At 36.7% G+C, this 14788-nt stretch overlaps 1 protein-coding gene across 7 annotated transcripts in view; it reads left to right on the forward strand.

The window, feature by feature from the left end:
* The first annotated feature begins 423 nt into the window (after positions 1-423).
* Positions 424-14788, forward strand: part of wt1a (WT1 transcription factor a) — a 32986-nt gene continuing 18621 nt past the window's right edge. For 4 of the 7 annotated variants that reach the window (XM_028450261.1, XM_028450264.1, XM_028450265.1 and 1 more), the window contains exons 1-4: positions 445-506; positions 2078-3139; positions 7183-7305; positions 8949-9039. In XM_028450261.1, coding sequence (XP_028306062.1) covers positions 2665-3139; positions 7183-7305; positions 8949-9039 — 689 coding nt within the window. In that variant the 5' untranslated portion in view covers positions 445-506; positions 2078-2664. Of the gene's footprint in view, positions 507-1065; positions 1095-2077; positions 3140-7182; positions 7306-8948; positions 9040-14788 lie in introns of those variants that run through there. The other 3 variants (XM_028450263.1, XM_028450262.1, XM_028450268.1) reach the window with 3 other exon arrangements.

Below are 14788 nucleotides of genomic sequence, written 5' to 3' on the forward strand. Positions count from 1 at the left end.
GGGGTCACAGGTAGGTCTGTGGGCCACTTCTGTCAGTACAGGAAAAGGTACTTTTATTTATATTTGGAAGGGGAGGAAAAGTTAACGATATTTTAGTAACATTGTTAATAATGAAACTGTAAACCTAAACAAAGTAATGTAAATGAAATTTATGAGGAATGTGTAAAATCATTTTAAAAGCAAACATTCTCCAAACAAATTGCTTTTTATATTGACTACAATTTTTTTAATCAGTTTTTTTTCTTTCTTTCTTTCTTTTTGAAATAAACATGTAATTTATTTGCTCATTGTTCTTTTAGTATTTTTTTATTTCAATTTGTTTAATATGATAAATTAATTACATTAAGAAATCTGTGCTCATTATTTGGTTTTAATTATTGAAGATAATATTTGTGTTATATTGACGGATATCCTTCCCTTGAACCTGGCAACCGCTTTGATAGACAGAAAAGAGCGTTTCAACTAGAACTGTGATTCATGTCAACATGATACCTTTTGAGGATAATGTAAGTAGTTTAACACTAAATACCGTCATACACGTTTTTAAAAGGACTCCTATTTAAACATAAACGTTCTATTTTGGTTTAATTACCTTTAGTTTTGCTTATTGCGCAGTAAAATAGTCCCACCTGTGATCTGTCCCTCCGTCACCCGCTCATTATTACTGAATAGCAGGAGCTTTTTTTTTTTTTTTTTTTTTTTTTGGTGAATTTTACGTGATTTCACAGCATATTGAACGTATTTGAGCAGTTCATTAAATGAGGTAAAATAAATAAATAAACAACCGGAACGTTAGGCCTTAAAGCTCAACCCGACATGATTGATGTGGCCTACGAACAGGCCTCCGGTGCGTAACCGAGCATTAATCTGTCAACGATTTTAATTAAATTGTCGTTTCCACGTTTTATTTTTCCCTCAAAATTAAATATGTAACGATGTTTAGGCTTGATTTGAAATTTAGTAGAGCCTTACTTAGCTAATGCTTCTTTTATTTAAATGTACAATCTGGGCGGAGGGTGTTTTTTTTATTTGAGATTTAATTAGTGAACGTTTTCCGGGAGGAACCGGGACTCATTTCTGCACCCGTCATGGCGGTAAGTGGATTTATTTTAATTTTCTGTTTTCAGAGATTTCAACACAACGAAAACTGTCTTTTATGTTCTTTTTAAGACAGTTTAGACCTTTATGTTCCTTGTGTTGGGGTTTTAGGTCAGGAATTAAAACCAATTCAGTTAATACGAGATAATTACGCTTTGAATTAATTAGCGTAATATTTCCCAGCTGGTAGTAGATGTTTTCCAAAGGTAACCTATATACATTAAAATATATGAAGAATCACCAACAATGTTTTAAAATATATATTTATTTTTAGAGTTTGATTAGAAATTCCACAATTATTACTATTATTGTTGTTGTTGTTGATATTGGTTTTTAATATATTCATTATCTAGTCCAGGTATAGGCAACTGGTGGCCCGGGGGCCACATGCGGCCCACGATTTAATTTTGAGCGGCCCCCAAAGCAAAATTGTAATTCCTGAAGTTGGAAGTTATATGAAGCCCAACGTAGCACAGAAAACGCTAGAAACAAAGACGACAGCAACATGTCAAAAAACGTACATGGAATGATAACAAAGAAACACTAAATAACCACTTGAACACAAAACGACTACAAAAACAACAACACGTACAAATGGACTTTGATAACACAAAATGCCAACGAATCTGCACTAAATGACAGAAAAAAATGACAACGATAACACAAAAATGTATCAAAAACACACAAAAAAGCAACAAAAATGTGCCTCATTAACAAGAAAATAGACAAAATGAATTTAAAAACACACAAAATGTCTAAAAACTCAAAAACACCAAGAAAACTCACACAAAAAGACTACAAAGGCAAAACTCTTTGTTCTTTCCTGTGTCAGTTCTCAGATTGCTCTTTTCTTCCAAATGCTAACATGAATATTGATAATGTGGCCCTCAGACAATCACGTTTTTGTGGCCCCTGCTTTGATAGAAGATGCCCATCTGATCTTGTGTGTGTGTGTGTGTGTGTGGGTTCCAATATACAGTCAATAAATGAAGTCAGATGGTCCTGTCCCTCATCACCTCCTAAACTCCTCCTGCTCCAACACCCTCACACACACACACACACACACACAGGCTGCTGTGAGTGGAGGGAAAAGAGGGTCACTCCTCCTCACTCCTCTGGCTCCATTCACACATACACACATTCACACACATGCACACGCACACACACACACACACACACACAGCTCTAAGCAGACCTGCCTCCTGTCCTGCTTCAATGGACTTAATCCATCGCTGAGGAGACCAACACTTCTTCTTCTCCAATAGGACACATTCTGAACTTGATGTCTCATCTCGTCGTCCTCTGTAACTTTGTGCTTCCAAACTAAAATTTGACACTGGTTTTTTTGACATTCACCATGAACTTTAGTTGGACTTGAGGATCTTGCAGAGCGGTTGTGGGGGTGTTGTGATCTGCAGACAGGACCCGTAAAGGTGAACGACTATAAAGACTCTCAGCTCTAGAGGATTAAGGCGCTGCGTTCAAGTACAACCAAAGACAGAGTGGAGAGACGGATCAACATTTAAAATAGCGTCCCTATACCCCAGCTTTCTCCCCTGGACCACAATGGGTTCAGAGGTCCGAGATCTAAACTCCCTGCTGGCCCCGGTTCCAACGGGCCCCAATCCCAGCTGCCCGGCTCTACCTGTCAGCACAGCCCCTCAGTGGGCTCCTGTCCTGGATTTCCACACCGCTCCCTCCCCTTATTCCTCCCTGGGCGCACCTCACACATCCCTGGGGGGTCATTCCTTCATCAAACAGGAGCCCAGCTGGGGGGCCACCAGCGACCCTCATCACCATGACGCAGACCCTCACTGTGGCCTCAGCGCTTTCACCGTCCACTTTTCGGGCCAGTTCACGGGCACCGGGGCCTGCAGGTACGGGGCGGCGTTCGGTGCTCCTCCACCTCCGACAGCAGCCCCCACCCAGCCGGCGCCTGTGACTGCAGGACACCACCACCAGCCCCCCAGCAGGATGTTCAGCAACACCCCATACCTGACCAACTGTGTGGACACACAGCAGGTGGCCCGCAACCAGACAGGTAGGGCTGGAGGAGGATAGCTGTGTGTGTGTGTGTGTGTGTGTGTGTGTGTGTGTGTGTGTGTGTGTGTGTTGCAGACATTGAATCCACTTCACACACAAGATTTCCGTCATTCTAGAAGTTTGAAAACATGCAGTAAAAATTCCACTTTCCTGTTTTTTAATTTAGCATATTTCATATTTTTCCCCTAAAAATCCCTCCCTTGTGAATGTGCAGCTGTAACTCTTTCTATATAAATTATTTCTCAGAAAATTGACTGCATTTAAATCCATTTGCAGGCATTAATCAATTTCAATTAGTTAGTTAGAATTAGATTTTATGAAAATACTAAAATTAAAGCAAAAATGCCTGTAAAATGATTAGTTCCTGCTTTTATTTATGTTGTTTGACACCACTTCTCAATGTGTGCTTGTATCCTTATCCTTGTTGTTAAGATCACCTTTTTGCAAGTTAAAAACAATTTGTTAAAGTTGGAAATATTATTGTTTTTGAAATGTATCCAATCAAAAATATATATATATATTGTAAGGAGCCCTATGTAAAAGAGTTATTATAATGTGGTTTAAAATGCATCATTCAGTCTTTCATATAAAATGTATTTCTTAATGTGTCAAGTTCAGTTATGTGAAGTTCAACTTTAGTAAATATTTGTGTTGGGATAGGTTTATTTTCACCCTGGCTTTGTTTCTGCCTCTGCACATTTGTCATTTTAAAAGCTATAAATGAATGACCCGTAGGTAGAGGATTACAAGTACCCACGTTACTGTACACATTTGTTGTTTCAAATTAATTTAAATAAACTCAGGCTGGTGCGTGCCTGTGAGTTTGTCATCTGCTTTAAATATCCACAAGAGATTAGCTGAGAAATTAATAATCAGAGCCCAATTTCCTGATTCCATTCCAGTTATTGAAGTCCCTGTTCGACTGATTTTCAATTATTAACCATTACTGATTTTTACGTACTGTACTTTTATTTAATTATTGATCATTCGATTTTCCATTGTTGCTGATTTTTGATCTTTCAACTCACAGCACCTTCATTATTGTATAGTGTATTTAAAAAAAATTATCGATCATCAGAAATTTAGGAATTGGCTCATAATCGTCAATAATAAAATAGCAATGAATTGATTATAGATTTTTTGATCTCATACTTGGTCTGAGCATTACCCATTAGTTATAAAGTACTTCAGCAACAGATCAAGTTTTTTTTATTATTATTATTTAGTTAGGAGGCCTTTGTAAAACTATAAAGAAGAAGTTACATAACTTTAATAAAAACAAATAAAATCTTTTTTAGTTGAAAGAAGAATGTTTTACTCCATCAAAAGTGTTTTTTTTTTCATCATTATCTGTGAGTCACTCTGTGTTTGTAGAATGAATCGTCAATAAACATAATATTCATATTTTTTAATCATCCACCTTATAAAACACAGTCAATGCATTTATTAGCTCCACACTACACTGTAAGCCTGTTTATCTTTAAATATTCACCGATCCTCCTTCAGCTGGTGTAAAGTGCAGCTGCTCAGCTGATGACTGGAATCCTCCAGTCCCTATGGAATGGTTTTATTAGCTTTTATTGCTTGTTTTTCAGCCTCTTCATCGCATTCCTTTAAATGTTAAGACTTTTAAAAAGATTGTGAACATAACAAATCATTTAAATCCTCTTCTTTCCTGAATGTTTCAGGGTCTAGACACAAACACGAGGGGAAACGTTCTCGGTTCCCTCCATTGTTGACATCTGTTTTATAGAAAGTCAAATTCTGTGTTATTCGCCTCTGCTTACTGGCCTTTTTCACCTAAATGATGCAATGTTTGTAGATTTTAACGTTATTCTAATATGTTTATTACTTCTTGTCATTCTCTGACTGTAAAGCAAATATTTTATTTTACCTTATTGGTTGTTGTAAAGAGATTTACAATATAAATGTTGGTTGAATAGATTTTTTGTAGCTGCCTTATTAGATGTGTTTGGGTTTCCTGTATTGTTGTTTTAAAATGGTTTGATACAGTGTATTATTGTTTTTTTAGTAAAAAATTATTCTGAAATAATGTCAGAGTAATTGATTTATGTATAAAAGTATAAAAATCCATTGAGTTGAACAGAGGTTGTGTTAAATGAAATGTACAGTGCAAACAATTGCCTAAACAGGTAAAATCATTCACTTTAATTTGTATTATTTGTCAGAGTGATTGATGCTTTGTCTGTATTTAACCCCCTTTTTTTTTTATCAAAGATCTAAATCACCAAGGTAATTTTCTTTTCATTCCTGCTCTTTTTCAAGCCGAGTAGAAAAACTGTTAGTGGTCAGTAAACAGATTAATTAGCAATAACATGCTTATCAAGCAGATAATTCAGGAATAACATGGAAATCAAAGAGCCGAGCCGACCTCTCACCCCGTTTTATCTGCTGCCTACCGAGGCTGGACGAGCACATGCAAACAAAGTCACGGCAGGACTGGGGTCACACAGTAGAGCTGATAGCACAGCAGGGTCACACAGAGACCAGCGCGTCTGTGTGTGTGTGTGTGTGTGTGTGTGTTTGTAGGTGTGTGTGTGAGAGCTGTTTCTATCACTCACACACAAAAAGGCTTTTTGGCCTTCGATTATCGACTTCCTTTATATCTTATTACGTTAATTAAAATGTGATTTCTTCATCTTTAGAACTATTTTACATTGCTCTGCCTTTAATAAAGCTTTCAGGAAGAAACAAAAAAAGTTAATTCCACATAGGGCTAGGGTAAAAAAAAAAACATTAATCGATTTGAATACATTTTTCTTTGACTGGTTCCATATCGATCATTTATTGTCTTTTATGGCGTGTGTAATGCAGTGCTGTTGGCTCAATTCTTAATGTAAACATGAATATTTCAAATACTGCACCAAGTTAGATTTACCGTACTTTGTACTATTTTTACAGCATTAAATCTCTGAGAATCTCTTCCATATTTAAGTAAACTTGACGGCAATATTTTTAACCGAATATAAAATCAAACTGATTCATGAATCAAATCAAATCAAGCCTTTGTGAATCAAATCGACGATATATATATATATATATATATATATATATATATATATATACTTGTTCAACCGTACGCATGTGTGTGTGTATTAATATATGTAAAATCCTGTACTTAACCTCCCCTTTTATAACATTTATAACTTCATTGTAAATTACAACATTTAATCTTTTCATGTGTACATGGTTCTCACACTTGCTTTGGCGATGTAAACCTGTTTTCTCATGCCAATAAAGCTGTTATGAATTGAATTGAGAGAGAAAGAGAGAGAGATGGAGAGAGTAGTGTGACAGGGTGAGTGGAAGATAAATGAAGACATTTAATGAGGTTTTTTTTCTCTCACCCCTTCCCTCCCATCTCACCCGTCCCATAGTGAAGTCAGTGAAAGTGTTTTTTAATTAATGAAGCGTGTGTTTGTGTGGTGTGTGTGTGTGTGTGTGTGTAGTGATTAATGGTAGCATGCTGTGCCCTTTAAGGTCAGTTCATGTCATGATTCCGGCCTAGTCTACAATGCGTGCGAGTTCTGTTTTTGCTACTTTTTTGTACGAAATAATGAAATCATACATGTAATTATTTATTTATAAATGTAAAAAAAAATATATATATATATATATATATACAATTAAAACCATTAGAATTTTAAAATTTTTAAAATTTTAAATTTTTAGAATTTAATTAGAAAAATAAATTAAAGTATTTATTTTCCCAAACCTTTCTGTTTCATTTTTTTTGTCTGTGAAAGCATGAAGGTAATGTTTAGCAGATTAGTCAGGCTTTATTAAATAAAATGAATGCATGACTTATCTTCTGCAGCAGCAGTGATTTTGCACCAAAATACAATGATCACTTTTTTGTTCACTTATTAAAAAAATAGGATTAAATGAATAAAAGGAGCTTCAGATGATCACAGTTGTCCAGTGAAATAAAAAGCATTATTAAAAGACATGCGTTGTTTTTATGTCTTGTATATGTGAGAACATCCATGCACTGACTGTTTGCTGTTGTGTGTCTTGCAGGTTACGGCACAGTTGCCTTTGACGGCGCCGGTAACTACGGTCACACTCCCACACACCACAGCTCCCAGTTCTCCAATCACTCCTTCAAACACGAGGACGCCTTTCCTCAGCAGAGCGCTATGAGTAAGGACACTTTGAGTCTCAGCGCACTCAAAAGGAAGAATTTTCTCTTGTCACACTTTATTATATCCACAAAACTTATTTAATTTACTTTTTTTCCCTTCAGACACATGCATCTGTAATAAATGAGACATTTCTATTCAAACTATTTTAATAAGTTAATATTCAACCCCAAAATATGTAACAATGCACTCAATTATGTCCCTAAAAATTATATTCTATTTAGTCTACACATGATTAAAACTATTTTCAGGCCATAGTAGTTTTTTAGTATTTGTGCCTTTCAATGATAACCTTTGATAAGTAAAGCAAACAATGTGACTGAATGATTTGGAATTGATTACTTTGCTCCTTTTTTAAATGTAGTTATTAAGTAAAGAAATAAAAATGGATAGAAGAAAATAATTTTTAATTGTATATACTTGACATATTTTATTTAATTTTTTTACATCTTTCTAACCTTGTCCAAAGATGTAACTCTGCACATCTCCACAGTCTGTCTTGAGTCAGCATTTCCTACATTTGTTATTTTATTATTTTCTAAAGGAAACGTGATACCTATGGTATACTAACCTTTTATAGCTTAAAGAAGAGATTTTTCCATAACTCAGAGTGATTTTTAGTTTGTCTGTTTATTTTTCCCCTGCCAACAATATCATACATTTTTGTACTTTCTCTTTTTTTCCTGTTAATCCTATTTCAAATCTGTAGAATTTTTAATTATGAATATAATTCATTTCTCTAGTGATATTGTTTTATTATTATTTTTAGATAAAATTACTAAAAATTGCACCGTAGCCACAACATTGTGATCATTTCACTCATATTTCGTGTCTGAGTTAATGAGTGCTATTTGTACCTTTCTCTCAGAACCACTTTTAAGTATTTCAGTAAAAATAAACCACTTGTGTCAGATTTTCCTTTTCCTTTGAGTTTGTCACAAATTCACCAAAGTTCTTCTTTGGACCAATTTTGATTGACCTCAAACTCCTGGGAGCGCTCCTGAAGGACTGTCCAATGCACTCACAAGATCTGCTCACAATCCTTAACCTGAAAAGATGACGTAGATGATGACCATCAGGTGCCATCATAAAGAACTACTACTAATTACAGTAGATTTGTTCACTTCACTCATTACTGGTCTCAATCATCTGACGAAACAGCCTGGACCCCAAAAAAGTGTTGTTACGGACTGTCATTGCAGACCATTTTTAATCACTGTTGGTGCAGCTTCTCCTTCATTTATAGAAAGAGGAACATTTGAATGCACAGCTGTATGAGTGCACAGCTGTGCTATGCACACTCACCTCTACAGTGTTTTGTCCCTTTAGTTTGACATCTCAGTCATGACCTTGTCTGTAGGATTTATTAATCACCCACATCCTGACTCACACTCTCCCATCGTCTCCTCCTCTCATCCCTCCTTTCATCCACCCACGCGTCTCTTTGATCCATTTTCGGCAAATGTTATTATTAGATATTGAAATGTGAGTCAACTTTGTCAATTTCTGCATTTTAAAAACTGTGAGAAAAGACGTGGGAGGGACTTTCAAGTCTTTTAGTTTTGATCACCACGGCTACAGAAGGCTACTGAAAAGTATTCACCCAGTTCTTTACCAGTGTATTTACTTTGTGTGTGACTGCAGGTGAGCAGCAGTATCCTGTACCGCCTCCTGTCTATGGATGCCACACACCCTCAGACAGCCAGGCTCTGCTCCTCAGGAACCCGTACAACAGGTGACACAGACACGCACACATACACGTAATAAACCTGTGACAAAATCTATTCCTGGACGACGCAAACGGCAACTATTAAAGCTGGAACTGCTTCAGAAACCATTGTTTGATTGTTTCAAAGGGCAGTATATCAGTGAAAGGTGGCAGGATGCTGTTGTGAACAGGATGTTCACCTTGAGGACAGGTCTGTCTGCCACTGGGGGCTTCCTTCTTCATTTTTCATTCTTAGTAACTTTTTGAATTCAAAAACACTTCCTAAAGTTAACTTGCCACCGACGGAAGTCAAAAACAGTGGCCGGAAGTAGAAACAGGGCCTGATTTACTAATTGGAAACAAACCAAAGAATGAGTTACGTACAATGTGCCGCTAATGGAGCACAAAACAGTGGAGAACGCCCCTGAATAATGATTTGTATTCCTAAAGGGATTTTCCCAACCACATAAGTTCAATAAAGCTTTAACTTTTAAAAAGGGTGTTGTTTTCCCCTCAGATTCCAATATGTGGACTCTCTCTAGCCCATTGTTCTTCTTCTTTTTCTTGCATACCTCGGTGGGCAATAGAGGCCTGTTGCTGCCCCCACAGGTCAGCAAAGGAAGTGTACCATCAGCCTCTACACACACATGGTCCAACAGTCTATGGTTGATTGTTGATAAACTATAGACCAACAATCTGTTTTATCACAGCGAGGACCACAAATGTGTGGTCAGCTCCGAGGGTCACATTATCAACATCGAGGTCAACATTTAGAATAATGACCAATCTGAGCATTAACAAAGGATAGAACAAAGGATTTGCACAGTTTTTCTGTCATTTTGTGTATTTACCGTATTTTCCGGGCAATTGAACGCATTACTGTATTGGCCGCATTCCAATAATTTAACAGTTTTCCAAGAAAAAGTAATGGAAAGGCCGCACCCTTTTCTCTGATGAGGGTGCCCTTCAAACTACTCAGCCAATCAGAATTGGCAGGTAGACGGGCTACAGTACTCATGTTAACGGAGAAGTCTCCTTCTCACTGCACTGCGTCTGCATATCAGTCCATTCATAGCGTTTTATGGTCACTTTTTTAATGGAAGCAGATTGATACAGCGCTCCGTCCGCTCCCTGTGCATCATTGCCTCAGCAGCGATTACGCTGATTGATTTTGTTTATTGTTTCTTTCTGTCATTAACCAGCTGATTTTTACTTTACCTGCTGTGTTTCAGCGCTCTCTCTCTCCCCGCGCGCGCGCGTGTGTGTGTGTGTGTGTGTGTCACGTCAGCTGTGTCCAGTGTGCGATTGCTCCTCATAAACCTAACGCAGTGATTTGACAACTTTATGTACCGTATTTTTCGGACTATAAGGCGCACCGGCTTATAAGGCGCACCGGTTTGTTACTATTATTATTATTAAGACGCGTTAAGCGAAACAAAATAGTTAGATAAGTCAAACTTTATTCAACTCATTAACAATAACTCTCAACATTGTTCAGGTTTAACACATAAAATACAGAACATTACACTCACTTTTTCAGTTCAGTATGTTGAAGCACAGTACAGGTACATATCACTCCGCGAGACGTCTGACTACGGTAGCCCTGAAGCGCCAAAAATCCATCAAGCAGTGCAGCTTCATAGTTTACTAAAGTTGTACTAAAACATTTTGACATATTAATTTCATACATAAGGCGCACCTGATTATAAGGCGCACTGTCGATTTTTGAGAAAATTAAAGGATTTTAAGTGCGCCTTATAGTCCGAAAAATACGGTAGTTTATTATTAACTATTATTATGAACTGTCGAAGATATCTTACATTTTAAACTTATTATACTGCTTATTCGGAAGTCATGGTGGTGATCATCATAATAAGCTTTGTGTTTGTAGTTTCACACTGGCATGAATTGTCAATCTGGTTCTCAAGTTTTTGCTCTTATGTTATCGTTTACAGTATTTAATTTTTTGATAAAACTTAAAAAGCTTTAGTTATAAATGTCATAATAATAAGTAAAGAAATAAATTAATAACATAGGGTTTTTTTGGTCAGAGAAGTACTTTGTTTGTGGGATAAATTTGCACATCTTTTGACCCCACACTCCCAGCCCAATGAATTACTGTACAAAAATAACAATAATCACGATGATTATTCATACTAAACCTACTGTAACTCTTTTTCAATGTCTCAAACTCCATTATCTGCTCATTCCCTGATGCATCTTAGCTGAGAACGCACGAATAGTTTTATAAAGAAGTCACACACTTAACACACAAGATAGCTAAAGGTCAGCTGACACCAAACAACTAAAAGTCGATTTATCTCATGTTTTTTATTTAGAAATAATGTTTTCTATTGGATTTTGCATTGTTTTTGAGAACTTTTATGGGGACCAACACTATTATTAATAAATTATAATAACATTGCATTGTTAGAAGGCTGGTTCATAAACTTTTGGGCAGCATATGGTTATTTTTCCTGAGAACGCCGTGATTCACAGCTGCAGATGAACAACTGGAACCTTAGGAAATATTTCCTTTTAACAAATGACTGTCTGCTGATAGCATCCATATCCGCTATTCAGTCCTCTGTCAAACATTTCACTGAGTCATGAAGTGAACTCCACTGATAGATGTGATTCATACATGTTCTGCTGCTTTACTTATATTGTTTAGTGTTTATCAGACTTCTGTAGCATGGATAATAGTGTTTATTGTGTGTGTCAGGTTTGGAAAATATAATCCATTTGGAAGTTCATTAGATTGCAAACCAACTGTGCAACAATGGTCACGGTTACATGATGTTTTTTAATTCGGAATTAGTTATTCTGAATTAAATCATTCAAATTTAAAGTGTTCTGCTTCATGTTTACATGGTAATAGTAATTCCTGAACTGAGGTTTACTTGGAAAAACGGTTTATTCGGCTTTAGTTCATTCCGCTTTAGGTCTGGGGGTTGGGAAGGCTCTGAATGGACAGGGGGCGAACATGACGTATCATGTCGATCACGTCTTTCGGGAAAAACACACAACAAACCTTTTTATTGTCGGCTGTAACACAGAAGACCACACATGAGAACTGTTTTCACCTTTATTTTGATTTTAGTTTTGAATCAACAGCTCAACAATAACACACTTTGGTCCGTGGAGCGGAAGAGAGATATGAACTAATCACCAGTAAATAAATCCCAGTAAAACTCCAGAAAACAATCACCAGGAATAAATGTTTGCTCCCTGGTAAAGATAGCAGCTCTAACAACCGTTACAATGATTATCTTGGTGATATTACAGCCTGTGCAGCAGTATGGGGATGTATATACTCCGTCTCCGGGTCTTAGTATCACCCGTCCAATGAAGCCTGCTTCGTTTACTGATCTCTCTCCGTGTTAATGTCCGCACGTTTATGCCTCCGTCCATCCCATTTTTTCAGGCTCTTATTAGATAGTTTCGGCACTCTTCCGGGCCGTCATGTTGGATTATGTCATCACCCAGCACGTCATGACTGCAAGTTGTACATGCGCAAAACAACTGGAATTAACTTAAAGCGGAATTAAGTGTTAACTGTTTACAAGAAAAAGGAATTATTTAATTCCAAGCAAATTAAAGCTCCCATATAAACGTGGCCAATACAGAGTCAACTATACAAGATCTGGTAAAGGCTACAAATTGAAATCATAAAAAACAATCACACATATCAGATGTCAATTTGTCCTTTGTGTGAGTATATCAAACAAAAACCCCTTTGATTTTAATTTTTCATTCATTATTTGGCTGTCCTGTACATTGTTGTTGTGGGAGTCTGCTGTAGTCCGACATGGAAGAGCATGCAGGTGGTAAAAAGCTAACTATGGAGACAGATCATTTAAATATTTTTACTTCTTTGATGTTTGAGGTCATGCCTGAAGCCTCCACTGTATTCTCTTAGAATTTTGAGTTTGTTCAGCAGCAGCTGTGCGCATGCATGTGAGTGAGACGGAGCACAGAGGGGAGGGGGGAGGGGGGTAAAGGTGGAGCCGTTGGGGAGGATACATTCAAAATCATGCTAGCTTTTGAAAATCACCTTCCCTACCTTTAAGTAAAAATTAAAATGAAATGCATATTGATTTCAGCACCTTTGCATCGATTTTTATAGATGTTATTGAAACCAATCCAAAATCGATTAAATCGATATTTTTACTCAGCTACTGTATATTTGTTATAAGTCTTTACAGTCAAGTATCAAATGGCAGATTTTTTAATGTTTGTCATTTGTATTTTTATCCGCAGTATTTGCATTTGCAACTAATAAAGTGCTGAAAGGTTTTTAAAGGGATAGTTCGCCTATTTAAGACATGGCCAGAGGGTTGCCATCGGCGGAGTCAGACATGTTGTCCGCGAGTCGCGCTATCAACAGCTGATGGGATTAGGCGCACCGATGACGTTGACGGCAGCGCGGATTGATGGAAACGGAAGAGAAAATAGTGCCGATTAAAACTGGAGGTATGAATTTTTTTTTGTGGGTGGTTTTGTGACGTAAATGAATCAAGCTTTCAAACGCATATCTTTTTTTCTATTAAAAACGCACAGTTTTGTGGCCCCGGAAACTAACCGGGACTACTTTCTTGACCAACTTCAAACGGCCAGAACTCGGACCAGGGAGGTGACCACTGAGTGAAACAATGTGTATGCACTATAGTGATGGTGAGGATTGCATACAACGTCATGTCTTAAATAGGCGAACTATCCCTTTAATGCAGCATTGTTTGAAAAATGATGAGGAAACTTAAGTTACGTTCTTTGCACAAAAGAGAACTGAAAGATTTTTATGAAATATTGCTTAGTTTGTAAAAATAAACAATGATAAAAATAATAATGAATATGTAATGCCATCCTTATAATTCAGGATGTTTGGTTTTGGCTTTTTGACAATACCCTATGTTGTCCAACACTACATTTTCAATATGAAAAATTATTAGACTCTCTTTCCCCACACCTAATTTTAGGTCTCATAATATATATGTCCATGGATATAGCAGGTTATGGCTACTTTTAATGTGATGCCCCATTGTATTCCACAAATAAACATCAGTGCAAAATAACAAAAATGATTCAACATTAGTAATGGAAAAAGTGTCATAGTTTTTTTTATTATGTTGTCTCAAACAACAGCACAAATTGGTTTTTAATAAATGTGGAATAACCGATACTGATATAGACCGATATTACATTTTATGACTAATATTGGCCAATAATATTACCTATCCCTACTTAAAATTAACTTACTGTCAAATAGCTTCCTGAAATAAGGAAACGACAATGAACACAAATTTTACTGCAGTATTTGCCACTTTTTAAACAGCCTCGCTACAAACTTCCCCAAAGCTGACAGGTGAACAACCACCGGTGAACTCCTTTAGGAAAATATGTTTGCTTTGTATTCCTTTAAAAAGAACATAAAGGACTATCACTTTGATAATTAAACAATTTTAATAGAACATATGGCTGTTTTCTTGCTTTTATGTCAATATGAAACATTTCTCTCATTTCACTGATACAGGAGTTTTTCAACGACCAGAATCAGAGAATAAATACATCAGTAAATGAATGTAAAAACCACAACAGGGATGTGAAACAAAGCAGGAGAAAGGAAAGAAGCAGAGCCTGTTCTGCCCTGAAACTCTCAGTCTGAGGGTCGTCTCTATCATAAACATAACTGATAACCAGTGGTGTATGCACACACACACACACACATACAGAGTTGAGTCAGTTGTCTAATCTTGCAGCCTGGTACTAACAGGCC

The sequence above is a fragment of the Gouania willdenowi genome, chromosome 6 (assembly GCF_900634775.1).
Source record: "Gouania willdenowi chromosome 6, fGouWil2.1, whole genome shotgun sequence".
Lineage (NCBI taxonomy): Eukaryota > Metazoa > Chordata > Actinopteri > Blenniiformes > Gobiesocidae > Gouania > Gouania willdenowi.